Source organism: Salarias fasciatus, chromosome 14 (genome assembly GCF_902148845.1).
Source record: "Salarias fasciatus chromosome 14, fSalaFa1.1, whole genome shotgun sequence".
NCBI lineage: Eukaryota > Metazoa > Chordata > Actinopteri > Blenniiformes > Blenniidae > Salarias > Salarias fasciatus.
Window position 1 is genome coordinate 28,219,964 of NC_043758.1, and position 14,086 is coordinate 28,234,049.

Sequence of the window (14,086 nt, forward strand, 5' to 3'; positions counted from 1 at the left end):
AGTCTGTGGGCATTTTGTTGTTTGGGTTTTCTGGTTCTGTTATGTTTTGTCTTATTTTGAGAAGCAGCAGCGTGAGTGCTCGGTTAATTTAGAGTTTTGGGTTTCTTAGTTCTTTAGTTGTTTTATTTTGACAGCACCTTTTGCCCACCTGGTTTGTGCCATTTTTCTTTACGTACACAAATAAATGTTTTGTTTCTTTATCCATGTTGCGTCCCTTTTCCCTACGAGCCGGGTCGTAACAGTCTGATTATAGAAGTGAATTTTGTCTTCAACACCTTTTAAACTCAACAGTGCCGTGTAATAGTTTATTACAAGGGAAAACATTCGATTTGTTGTGTTGTTTTGTACAAAATGCAGTTTTCATAGGAAATGAGGGGAAATTAAGGAAGCGAGGTGGCGTTTCATGAGGTCCGAGGAGGTCACGGGGAAAATGCACCAGACCCGCAGATTAGATCAATTATCTTAATCACGTCTGAAGTGTTTTTTTGCATCATCGGCGGAGGGCGGAAAAGACGTGATCTGGAGGCCATGTCACTAAATGGAAACTAAATGTGACCAACACGCATTTACTGGAAATAAACCTTTTGACAAGAGCAACCAGCTCTGGGGCACAAACGTCTCAACAGAGCGACACATCGGGGCTTTTAATTCCTATCTTCCTCCCCATCACTCCTCCTTCCTCCGTGCATTATTCATCCCCTCGGTTCTCCCTCGCTCTCCCTTTCAATGACACGCTGGACTACATGAATGAACAAACACAAGAAGCCCAGCCCCCCCCCCCCCCCCCCCGCTCTCAAGGACACACGCTGCCACGCAACCACTTGGAGCGCTTCCGTAACCTAATCGTGTCGGACAAAATGAGTCAGGAGATCATCTGATAGCGGCCATGCAGTAAATCACATCAGTTTGCGAGCGCACGTTAGCAGGCTGCGGCCTGTTTACTGTAATCCTGCACATCCAACATGCATTCTTCACATCACTGTTGTTTGATGGCGTTTTTTTTTTTTTACTCAGTATGTGTGTGTGTGTGCGTGTGTGTTTTACCGTCTTCGGGCAGTGGACGTATCGAGCCAGGCTGATGATCAGGTCATGTGTGATGGGATCGACCAGGTTCCGGAAGCTGGCGTAGCGGTAAAGCACGTCGTCCAGCGATGTGGATTCCATGCCCAGGTCCTGCACACACACACACACACACACACACACACACACACACACACACACACACACACACACACACACACACACATTGGAATAAAATGATCAGGCCCTCCCTTATGCAGTGGTACCATTTATTTAAGTAGCATGTAAAGAACACAACAGGTTTCAGACTTATAGAACCAGGATGAAAAGAAGGAAATGGAACATCATGTAAGTGGTGTTTTTTTTTTTTTCTGATAAAACCAAACCATTCATTCATGCATCTCTGGCCAGTAAGTGCAGAGCGCTCTGTGAGAGGCTTTTTACATCTTCCACGCTGTGAAAACCGGCTGACCCTCTACACACCCCCACCCCCCCCCACCCCCCACCCACCTCCCTGCGTCAGCATTAAATTAAACCCTGTTGCGCTGCTTCCCGCGGAGGGCAAATGAACATTTGTCACATTTCAAGCCACATCAAAGCAGGCGAAGCATGAACCTGTCGGCGGAGTGTCACCCCCGACTGACCGTCCTGTGATATCTTAAGAGAGAAAAAAGAAGTGAATGACGGCTTTACGTGGAGGGACAGGAACGTTAAGCCGGGGCTGCGTAGCGAAAGACTACAACGTGTTAGAGTCGGTGTGCAAAATGTGAAGGAAAAACAGAACAAATCTGCAAAAAACCTGCTATGTTTTACTACAATGTGTCATAATTGTCAGATTTATTTATTTCTTTATTTTCATTTAACCTTTATTTAACCAGGAAGTTCCCATTGAGATTGAAAACCTCTTTTTCAAGGGAGTCCTGGGGGTTACAAAGTTACGATTACAATACACAGTGTTATAAATTGCAATTAAAATTAAGAAAAACAATTATATTTCCTCATATTTAAAATGCAATCAAATCAAAATGAAAGTGTTTTGATCTTGTATGAAAAAAATAGTATTCAATAGCCATCATATGAGCAGACTGCATGTTCTGCCTTTGCCTCTGTGGAGATTTTTCAAACTGAGCTCTTTTCTTTTATTACAATTAAAGAGGAGGATCACTGAGGTGTGAGCTTGGAGTCGAGTTGCAGTAGAAACACCGAGGTTTGACTTTCAGCCTGTCTGTGCTGAGTCTGCATGTTCTGCTGAGGGTTTGCTGTGAACGCCACCTCCGTCTCACTTCATCGGTATTAATAGAAGGTTAGCGGTCTGTTTTGACTGTTTTTGGACTGTTTCATTTTCATGAACAGGTTTTGGCAGGTAAAGCATTCCCCAAAATTCCCAAGGTTTGATATCATATTTGAATGGATCAAGTCTGACAAGTTTGGAAAAATAGATTCACAGATTGTTGACAGATATCAACTGGACAAACAACTTCAAGGTCATAGTGGCATTTGCATCTATAATCTGATGCAAGAGACAGTAAAGGAATTCAATAAACCTAACACCTCTCGCTTATAATGTTAGAATCCCCAAGATTATCACCGTATTCGTCTCAATGTTTTTTGACATACATGAAGGTTTCCCCTCAAGGCTTGTTCGGAATGTTACGTTAATAAAAATGGAGCAAACATGAACATGACCTTTGATCACTAATCTCAAGTCAAATGAGGGGCATTTCAATTCAACACTGTCTAAAGACGTTGCTATGACAACAATGGGACAAATGTATGGTGCATGTACTGAAGGAAGGACTAAAATGTATCGCCTTCCCAAGAGACGTCCTCAGTGGGACGATTATCTGCGCCTACCTTTTCTGTATCGTAACAACACGACTTTTTTTGTGTCTTTTGATGATTTTCTGTAAACAGCATCAGAATAAATACACTTTTTTTCCTGATTCGGTCTTCTTCCTGCAGGATTCTTGTGTCTACGGTCTGTGTGGATGAAGCAGCCTCAGTTCATTCGACACACTGCGGGTATCGAATAATGAGGAATGGATGTGAGATATGAGCTTCCACTGTGAACGAGGTGATGTCTGCAGACATGCCATGAGTCGACATGGAGGAACGTCACAGTTACCCCAGTTCCCACAATCATGCCATTCATTTTTAAAGGCTGTCCATCTGTGCATCCCATTTTTGGCAATAACAAATGAAAACATCATTCCTTATTTGATTTAAGACAATTACCATACATTTTTATGAGGAAGTTTCTTTAAAGAAAACAGTTATGCACAGATATAATGAGATCATTGCTATTTTATTAGGTTATATTTATTGTCAAGATGACTGCTGCATCAACCTGTATTACGCAGCTCATGGTTTGTCCCATTATCTGGCGGCCCAAATGTTTTTTTTAAGCCAACATGTTCATTTATACATTTTTCAGTGTCAAAATCAAGATCAAAAATCATCCAAAATCATCTTTTTTTTCTCTCCCTGTGGTTCTTAAAGTTCCCCATCTGCCTAACTCAAAACGATGCTGTACATCTTCCAGGCCTTTAAGTGGCGCCACAGAAATACACCAAAAACAGAAAAGAAGACATGGAGCAGGGAGTGTGCACATCTGGCTGTAAACAAACACAACACAAGAGGATGTCGCCCTATTAAAGCAAACATCAGACCAAGCATCGGGAGCTTCTGCAGCAGGATCGTGTCCCGTCAAGATAAAGGTTAATATGGAGCCCTGCTCATGAAGACTGCATGACTCACAGTTCAAACTGGGAGGGTGTGTGTTCTTGTTTTACCCGCCAAACTAATTTCTGACCCGTCACTGGTGTTTGGCGGGTGTTAACTGTACACCCTGATGCAGGCTATCAGTGACTGTGAGACAGCAGCTCTGCATGAATTTGTCTTACCAGATCACACATTCAAGCCACAAAAACAGATTTTGTCACAATTGCCCATTTCTGTCTCAGACAGCAAAATCCCAGATTATGCAGCAATAATAATAAAAAAAAGTGGCTATATTTTCAAATAATAACAAATAACAAGAAGCTTACAGTAGCACACTGAGAAGCTAAGGTCAGAAGGTTGGTTTTTCACAAAACAAACAAAAAAAAAAAAAAACGTGTGCCAGTCAGCTCAGTTTTCAGCAGAGATTCTGTTGTTGTCAAGGTGAGAGACATTTCCTCAGCTGGATCCTCATGACTTTTATTTAGTGACTAATTATGAGATGTTTTCTGTATTGCACTTTTTCTCAAGTGTGATTCTGAATCCCTTCAGTTGCTATTTACTGGCTTTGATTTACAAACTACACCGCAGTGACCTGCAGTCAATGCGATCATATTGGAAAAACACTTTCCAAGCAAATCTGTATCATAAAGTGCGAATCCATTTAATTCCGTATGTAAGTGCATGCTAGAGATGTCTGCAGAGATCTTGGTTGGGTGTCTCTGGCAGTTTATAGCCAGCTGAGTGGCGACGGGAATGACAGGACAGAGCGAGAGCGGCTCCGTCTCCTACAGAAAGCTATGACTCACCGAGGTTTCCATGCTGTCTATTGTTCTGCGTGGGCGGGGCGGCGAATCACGGCAGCGGCTCAGACAGAAAGGCACGTATTAATCAGCCGCCGTGTTTGCATGTTGGTAGCCGCGCAGCAGATGAGGGAAACCTGCGATTACTTCATCAACAGGTGGATGTTTTGGTGAAACGGGGTGAATGCACCGTTTCCAGCTGAGATCACCGTAAACTCACTGTGCACACACACACACATTGGTAACGTTGACATCTGTGAAAGTGGAAAGAAAATAATTGGCCAGCAGAATTTTTCCAGTCTTTGCGGATTGTGAATATAAAGTACTGAAAAGTGATGAGTTCCAGCCTCTGCAGTGAGTTAACCAAAGGCAGCATCGATGGATCAGTTACTGGTTTGCACAGAAAGTCAAGCTGCTTTGCGTGGTTCTGAATATTCATCTGGATTTGAATTCAGAAGCACTTTGAAGCTCATTATTGAAGGATTTGATTGAAATGTCAGGCTAGATTGATTTTCGCCTCATGTTCAAGTGTTACCTGTTTCTCCCCTGTCTGACATTCATGTTAAATGATTTTTTCAAAATATAAAACAGTATGGATAAAAAAGATGAGTATACTACAGTATTTAGTAATGAGACAGGTTCAGGCAGAAGCATTAAGCTGATGTCTGTACCAAAAAGAACTTTTTATTATCATAATTTAGCCTTTTGATCGAGTGACACAACAACAACAAAATAGTAAAGGTCTGTTTTTTACTTATTAGGCAGGTCGTCCGATTTATTAGGGAATAAATACGCAAACACAACGATGACACTAATGTCTTAGTGATTTAGATTTTGTATAACTGAAGTGATTAATATATTTAAATATTCCACAACCATAAACATCCATCACTACTACATTTGGCTCATGAAAACATAAACATTAAGCTAGCACTCAGTCTATCTTAGCATATAAACTCAAAACTGAGGTAAATAATCATTCAGAAGCTCAAAATAAAACAACATATTCTACTATCTGCACTTAATTTCCAGTCAGCGATGCATGACAGGATGTTTAATCCTCACATGAAACAAGTATAAACACCAAATGTTGGCTGGCTTTTTTGTGTGCATTAATTTGCATATTAATACAGTTTCTTAGCAGTTTGTGGCCTCTGCTAAGCTAACCAACTGTCGGTTCACAGACATGTCAGTGGCATCAATTTGCATGTTCCACCAGAAAAAAAACCAAAACCCAACCTTAACAAGTGTCTTACTCTAAATGTCAAACAGTTGACATTCACAATTAGCATAAATAACACAATAACCTCACACAAAATGGCATTACTTATAAATCTGAATGTTTTTTACTGCAATTCCATGAATGGAAAAATGTCACTGCGACAGAAATGCAAAGCAACAAATCATTTTGGAGATGTTCAATGGCTACAAGGGAAAAAAATTCAAATATCAGCAGACAAAAGAGAAGATTTTAATCATTGTTATATACCGGTAATTGGTATTCACCTTCCAAAGAGGCAATGCATGATTTACAACTACTCATGAAATATACATTACAAGGACAACATTTAAAACACACACAAAGTCCACTTCCTTTAAGCCAGAGAAGATTTTACGAGTGTGCACACACACAAACACCCACACTTCAATTCACGCTGCAAGGAAAACACAGTGGGCTCTTTCCTCATTAGAAAGCACCGCCCACACTAATTACAGCCGGTCAACATCAAACACGAGGTCTGAAGCCGGCCACTCTCCGATAAAGACGGAGCCAGACGTGCTAAAGACAGCGGCTCGAGAGCAGGCCCTCTGTGGAATAAAAGGAAATGACATCCGGGGAAGACGACCCTTCTGTGGAGCAGGAAGTGACCTTTATGGAAGCTCACATGGTCAACAGACAGTCTCCCCACACACCTCCGGGTTCGTCAGTCATTAAGAACATGTCAGCAAAGACATGTTGATACATGAGGAGTCACAAATGCTGCTGCACTTTTCCTGCATTTCATTTTCCTTTCCACAGTTGGAGCTTCTTGACAAGTTTAATCTACAAGTCAAGTGGTGGCAGCGTTCCAGTTAGCTGTACCAACCGGACAAGCCAAAACTGTTTTCAAAATCAAAATCAGCCAAATTAGCATCATCCCAGCTCCTTCATCAGAAAAGCTCATGAGATTCTTTCCAAACGGAGTTTGCGTTGTAGCAGAACACGACCTGCATGAACTCCTTTTGTAGAATAATCTTCAAAATCAACCATCACCGATCAAACTGGAAACACAGCAGGAAAAGGGTCACGCTGAAGCTAGAGGTTAACAATAATTTGTGATTTCTTTTTGGCTTTCCTCAAAGGTATTCGGTTTCCAGGTTGGTGTTGAAAACACAGCATGAATGACACAGTCTGAGTGTGAATAATTCACAAAAGCATGAGCATAAAGAGGCTATTCAGCATTATGTATCACTCCTCTAACACTGTAGTCAGATAGTGAGCCGCAGGCTGGACAGATAGCATCAATCTGCATCCCTCATCAGTAATCCAACAAGACGTCTTCAATTGCTCTTGCAGTGTGAAAGAAAATAAGATCTTCGATCAGCTTAATTTCAAGTTAGACATGAGCTTGACTTGGCACAATAATCTTAACAGCTAGATGCATTTTTTAGTTTTTCTTTTTTAATGTGATTTACTGGACTTAATGGACCAGCCGAAGGGAGAAGCTCAGGTTAAAAAGCTAAAACATAACGGCACCCTTGCCGGCAGTAAAGTGGCTTGTCTTCCCAACATAGGGTTGGTGGTTCAATTTCTTTGTGCTGAAGTATCCTTGTGAGACAGACACTGCATGGATAGCTACTTTGAGAGCTTTGAAACTGCTGAAGGTGTTTAAATTCACCGTGCAGTCCATCTACCACTGCTGCATCACCACTTCACAACTTGTCTTGGTCATATTTGGTGATTTTCTGTCAAAGGTTCCACAAAAGTGAAGAACTACACTTTTTTTCTGATTTGAGAATTATAGAATTCTAGCTGATATGAATTCTAAAGGTCTTTACTGACTACATTTTCAGCATTTTGATTAGTTTGGGGATTTTACAAACTTGGGTTCAACAGCATGTTTTACTGCACAACTTTAAAGTCAACTGAAGCAGAGACAATAGACGGACGCTGCATCCTGCATCTACACACAAACACCAGCATCACAAACAAACGAAGCTGAGCAAATATCGAGCACTCCTTCTTGTGGCATCTACATGCATGGAAAAAAATATAGAAGAAAACAAGGAGCCAGAGTTTCTGGTTCAGGGGAAAAGAACCCAAGTATTGACTCAAATTCGTAAAGATGCTTGATGGTCTTTTGATCGGCCATCTTCAAGTCCGTCCGATTGTACTAAACGAGGCCACAGATTTCAGGTTGTAATGACAGATATCTTCAGCTGAAATCGCAGTGTGTCGCCACAACACTACTGGAGTAATGGACATAGCCTCTTGCCACACAACTGCATCACTCCTCAAGAACATTTGTTTAGTTTGGAGTGTAATCACATCGATTTTTTTGTTCCTCAGGAAGACCCTGATACTTCTCAGCAACAGCTACAAGTCAAGCACTACTTCAGGTTTACAACACAACAGGAAGTCATTATCCAACAGAACCCTTCAGGAAATCACCGGATGAGTTCAAACTCGCTGGCAGCTTGTTAGAAACGGCGAAGAATCGGCTTCGGACGTTTCAGTGGGCTTCCACTGAGCCCGAGGGGGAAGTGTTGAGGAGACGTTAGCTTTGGTTTTGAGTTAATTGACGGACGGTGATTAAGAAGACGGCTTGCCCATTAGCTGTTAACACACCTCCTGCTTGATTAATCAATGTCTATTTAATCTGAGCTCTCCAGACGGTTTCCGGGCAACATGGACGAGAACCTGGTGACCGGCGAAGGCGACGAGCCAGCGCCTGTCCTCTTCTTCACGAACGACACCTCCTTCCCCAGGATGTGTTGTTTTCTTTGTTCTCGTCTCGTCTCTGCGATCACTCATGGACACCGCTGCTGTCTGACATCTGCTGCCGTCCTCCTCTCCCTGGGCTTCTGCCCCCGTCTCTGCCCTCCCTACCTGCTCCAATTATCTTTACCCAGTTCGCTGCTGTTCTGTAACATACTGTTCTGCCAGAACACAAACCTACCGGAATATCAAACTAAATATCTTCATCCCGCGTCTTCGTGACCCAACATGAATGCTCGTCATTATCGACGTGATTGGAATATGAAGCACCGTGATGATGTTTAATCTCGCTCATTTTTCTCGCTCTCAGAGATCTGTGTGTGTAACACCCAGCTGGAGAAGTAATAAAAGATGCTTCCATCAAACTTCGACATCTGACTGGATGTCAGAGTGGCAAACTTTGACCTGCTTGGAGCGCATCAAGCTTGTGGATGTCTCCTTTCCCATAATCCTCAGCTCTGCTAAGCGGCATCAAAGACGAAATCCTCCAAAGGTCGGTGGAGGGGGGCTTGACCTTCAGCCATCGCTCGTTGGATCAAAGCGAAGCTTTCCCGTTAATCATGTAGCAAAAGCAAACACTGGCAGCTTCCCCACATAAACAACAGACGCTCTGATGCCCGTCAAGAAGTTTGTAAACTGCATAAATGACTTGGTTACTAAAACCAAAGTGCTGATGGAGGGTTTTATCGTTCACCACAAGTCTCCCAACAGTTAGATGTGGTACCTAATGGAGGTCCAGTGGAGAGTGGATGGTAGCAGTGGGATGATTCATATGTTAGAAAGCTTTCTGAACAGAGAAGGGACTTGAAACAGTCAATTTAAGCTGCTTCCTGACAGTGAGCGTCAATGAAACAAAGGCTTTCACAGCTCACTGTGTCTGATGGGATATATCAAACAAAAACTGGCTTACTGGTTTGGATTAACTTGGACTTTGGTAGCTGTTTGGTACCCACCAGCCCCAGATATGTTGCTCAGTTGTTCCTTCATCAGATCTTAATCTAGATTTCTGAGTAAAATAAAAGTAAGTTTCATGATGTAAAAGAGACCTCATATACTTAATGTTTCTTCTCATAAGCTGGATGTAACATACTGCACTGGACTGTAATGCAAGCTGCTGTGAAAACTATCAAACTACCAAGTCCCAGCAGAACGTGGACTGGGGGTTCTGACACCCATCGACTTGCACACTCCGAGCAGTGTTGTCGTGTGAACGGACACCAACAGCACAACGAAAGTTTTCTGTTTTCACTTTAAAACGTGTAAATGAGGCCTCATTTGACCGGACGGAGGAAAGGCTAAATACTGGATTTACAAGCCTGGACAGACTGGGGCTAACTGGTTAGCATGCTAAATTCAGCACACACATCTGCAGCAGAACACGTGGAGATCAAATGAATGGCATTTTTAGATATTCTTAAGGATCTGCTTCATTATGATAAGTAAGCCAACAAATATCATCAGCGTCTTCCCTGCTGCTCGCAGGCAGCAGATAGCTTTCTCAGAGCTTAGATGCTAATATTTCTTTTCAAATACTGTTAAGAAAGAAAAACAGAGCAGTTTGGTTCTCTTAAGCCATAAACGCAGTCAGTCATTATAACCACATTTCAGAGAGATACTAAAACTGAGTCTTTCCAGACTTGCTGTCTCCTGACTAGGTGAGATCTTTAGCTGTACATAAAAAAAAAAACAGGTAAGTGTGCTTCTCTTCTTCTGGGGGAATCACATTGTAACTGTAGTATGGGCGAGCTAGTTAATCGCTTCATAATGTGTGCATAAAGGTGGCCTTCATCTTAAAGTCTGTTTTGCTGTCGAGTCGAGGATTAACAATGCAACTGGTATTGATCAGTAAACAGAGAGGAGCTGATAGAATTGTGCAAAGCCCGAACAATACACCGTGAAAACTGCATGCATGAAGCTCCGGAGGCTGCTTCCTGTGGTTGAGTCATCAGGGGATAAACAGCAACAGCATATGGATTGTGTAATGCTGTAAGAATGAAGGATTAGAGGCCGATTTCTGTCCTCACCATTTATCCTGCTGTCTGTCCAATTATCGCTTTAAACATATACTCAAGCAGACTTTTCATGACTTGATTTCCCTCCTTTCTGCAAGTCAACAGGTTGCAGTATTTTTGCGAACAGGCTTCCTGACCACTCCGGATTCTTGCAGTCTGCTGTCAGGGCTTTTCCTTCTTACTGTTAGCGACGGCAGCAGCCAGCCGAGCGCCGCGCGTGTCTCCAAAGACAAAGCGAGGATGTAAATCATAGCTGTCTCCTCAGTGCGTCAGTGCAGCTGAGCCCAGCCGAACACAACCGGTCCACCCTGGATGCTGCTAGCACCCGGGCCCGGAGGAGGTTGGCTAATCAGGCGTGTGAGCAGTCGATCACCGAATCAGTTCAAGCAGTGGGAAACAGTCTGATCCCGGACTTCACTGAAGTATTGACAGTGAACTGAGTTAAACACAGCATGGAGCTGTAAGACTGGGGGTGGGGGGACCGAGCGCCAGGTTGCAGCAACCTTTTCCTTCCCATGATTTTAGATTCTTCATTGATCACCATGGAGAAATTAATTCTCTGTATTTACTGCATTACAATCAAAGGAAACCTGATATTTACTGGTGGATGTTCAAAGGAACTGGGTTACATACAGTACTATGAACGTACAGTGAGAAGCTGCAGGGAATCAAACTAGCGAACATGTGTAACTTATAAGCCACAATTGTATGAAAAACTGGTGGTTCTTATCAAGATGTGTTTTTGTCTCAGCAATGCTCCTCAGGGGAATTTTAACGAGAGCTGGAAAACTTTCCTTTATTTTCCTGAACTTTACGGACCTGATCTAAGAAGATGTCCGTTTTCTGCAGTGTCGGGCGGATCATTTGCAGAATGCTGCTCACTGCAGGTATCGAGGTTTTCTAAAAGTCGAATGGGAGGCAGAGCTTTCAGCTAGCAGGCTCCTCTCATGTGGAACCAGCTCCAGTTTCAGTTAGGAAAGCTGGCACCGTCTCTACTTTTAAAGCCTCCCTGGACCAATTTCTAATGAAGTCGCTATTAGTTAAGACTGCTGGGAGACCTACACATCCCTACCCGAACCAGAGTTTGAATCTGTCTGTCTGTCTATCCTGTTCTCTCTGTCTTTTCAATTACCCCAAAGTAGAATGTCTCCACCTCTGAGCCTGGTTCTGCAGGCTTTTTCCAAAGTCACTTATGCTTTCTCATGCAGAATTGTTGGGTTTTTCTCTCTAAAAGTACCTTAAAATGACTGTGCTGTTTTTGGTGCCATACAAATACAATTCAATTGAATGACCTGAATTTTTGACAGGATACTGTGTGCACAGCCACTTAGAGAAGACTAAGATTAGTAGCGAACTGGCTGAAGAGTCTTAGACGACTTGAAAATAGATCCAGGTTTTCTAAGACTAAATGGATATAATGTGTGAGGATTGGGTTTCATGTTGTACTAGAAGATCGATTTTTGTCCTAAACTTTGTAATTGTCTGCAAAAATCTGTGTGAAAAGGTTTGCTTGTGCTCAAACCAACGAATCTGATCCAGAAAGATGCCAGCAGAAAAGTGGGAAATGCAGAAATAAACACATGAAAGCAGCCCACTTGAGGGTCAGTCCAGGTGTGTGGAACTACAAAGAGATGAACTTTCACTTTTCAATGAAAATCACTGCTTCTTGTGATTCATTCACTGAGAATCGCACTGCGTTTCCACAAGAGTAGCAGACTAACACAGCACTGAGGGATCAGTCATGCAGAACTGAAAAGAGATCTTACTGCGGGTAAAGTGTCATCAAAGCCATTCTGTGCTTGTGAATTTGTAAAATCAAGCACGCTGAAGGCTGCAAAATGCCACAGGTGGAGGACACAGTTTGCGGAGTCTTCCGCCGACATTGACGACTGGGTTCACAATAAGAGGGAAACACTTTCATAACACTGTCTGTGCAAAAGCAAAACAACTTTCTGAAAGGTGTAGTACTGTGCATATGAGCTGCACCCAGTCAATAATTTGTCTGCACATGTGATCAATAACAATCTGTGAGTAGAACAATTGTTCTACCCACAGATTTGAATTTAACAGCATTTCTCCAACAAAGTGGACAATCGCTGACATTTACTACGTCGTCATCTGCATAAAGCGAGACCCATGTGTTACATAGGACTTCAAGGAGCCTGTATTTTTCTCTGCACAGCACCACCTAGTGGCCTGACATGCAGACTACAGCATTTCTGTTATTTCCAAGCAATCGTTCTCAATATGTTGCTGTGTGAATATGAAATTTTTCAGAATTATGCTGTTTCTGGTCGATCATTTTCATGTAAACAGAGCCTAAAACTAAGGAAACATTTGGCTTTGTCAGACATTGTGAGTTCGAAAGCTGATATAAAACTAAAAGTCAGCTGACTGTATTGTCCATCCTCTCATCCCAGTTATTTGTCACTATGGAGGACCGTTTGGAAAAGTATGACTCTGAGTTCTCTTGGAATCTTCTTTCGTCACCACCTTTGTATTTCTGTTCGCACTATGGGGCAAATGTGTCTGCTGAGCAGCGTTTCCCAAACTTTCTTTTTCATGATGATTAAAAAATATTGCCCATCTATAATTTCAAATTTTCCAAAACCTACCATGAAGCCATTTTAGATGTTTAAACATGATAAAATTTAAAAAATGATAAACTCTGGAAGTCACTTTCAAAAAGTGCCATCTTTAGTGATTCCCAACACTGTTTACATATAAACAAATACTGAAAATACTACAAAGATTCATCGTTTTCACTTGAAAATGTTGTATAAACAGGAGTGGAAGCCACTGTGTTAGAGGGCCGACTAGTCATCTAATGGCTGATGATTTGACTTTATTATTTGACAGTTTCTTCTCAATTTTTGTGTTTTTTTTTTGTGCCACTTGTTTTAGAAAAAGGTTACACAATATCTTGCCGTCATTGACACTGAGGTTTACGATCAAAGTGACAAACAGGAGAACTAAAGCTCACCGTCAACAAGCGACAGTCTGCTTTGCAACGAATACAACTTTAAAGTGACTGATGTGTTTTTCCACTTGGTTCTTAACAGTGCTCTTTCTCTTGCCTCTTGTTTACAGCAGCAGTAACTCAGTGAGTGAGTTCGCAGATCATGATGAATGCATGGAAACTCAACTAATCTTCATCGGTGTGTTGACATCGCGATACCGATAAGTTTGGGCTGCATCGTGCAGCCATAGCGACGGCCGGACGTTACCTGTCGGAGGGTCTTCAGCATCTCCGTGGCCTCGTCCTGCTTGCCCTGCTTGGCCATCAGCATCATCTCCTGGATCATCCCGATGCGGCGCTGGTATGGCGGCGGCGGCGTCCCGCCTCGACCCAGCCGGTCCCCCGACTTCAGCATGAGGGAGGCCAGGATGTCCCCCCGCTCCTTGGTGGGGGTCCGCTTCCAGCTGTGCTGAGGACTGGCCCCACCTGGCTCCTGGCCTTTGTTCTGCTTGGCTCCCATGGCGCTGGGCTGGAGCTGCCCCACCGAGCACTCCGGCAGGGGCAGGAGCGACTAAACCCCCCAGAGAAGAGTCAG

The 14,086-nt window shown here is 42.8% G+C and overlaps 1 protein-coding gene across 1 annotated transcript in view; it reads right to left on the reverse strand.

The window, feature by feature from the left end:
• Positions 1 to 14,012, reverse strand: part of lrrc75a (leucine rich repeat containing 75A) — a 53,492-nt gene extending 39,480 nt beyond the window's left edge. The window contains exons 1-2 of the mRNA XM_030109397.1: positions 13,760 to 14,012; positions 1,045 to 1,173 (exon numbers count right to left, since the gene is read on the reverse strand). Of these exons, the coding sequence (XP_029965257.1) occupies positions 1,045 to 1,173; positions 13,760 to 14,011 (381 nt within the window). The 5' untranslated portion in view covers position 14,012. The remainder of the gene's footprint in view (positions 1 to 1,044; positions 1,174 to 13,759) is intronic.
• Positions 14,013 to 14,086: the final 74 nt, after the last annotated feature.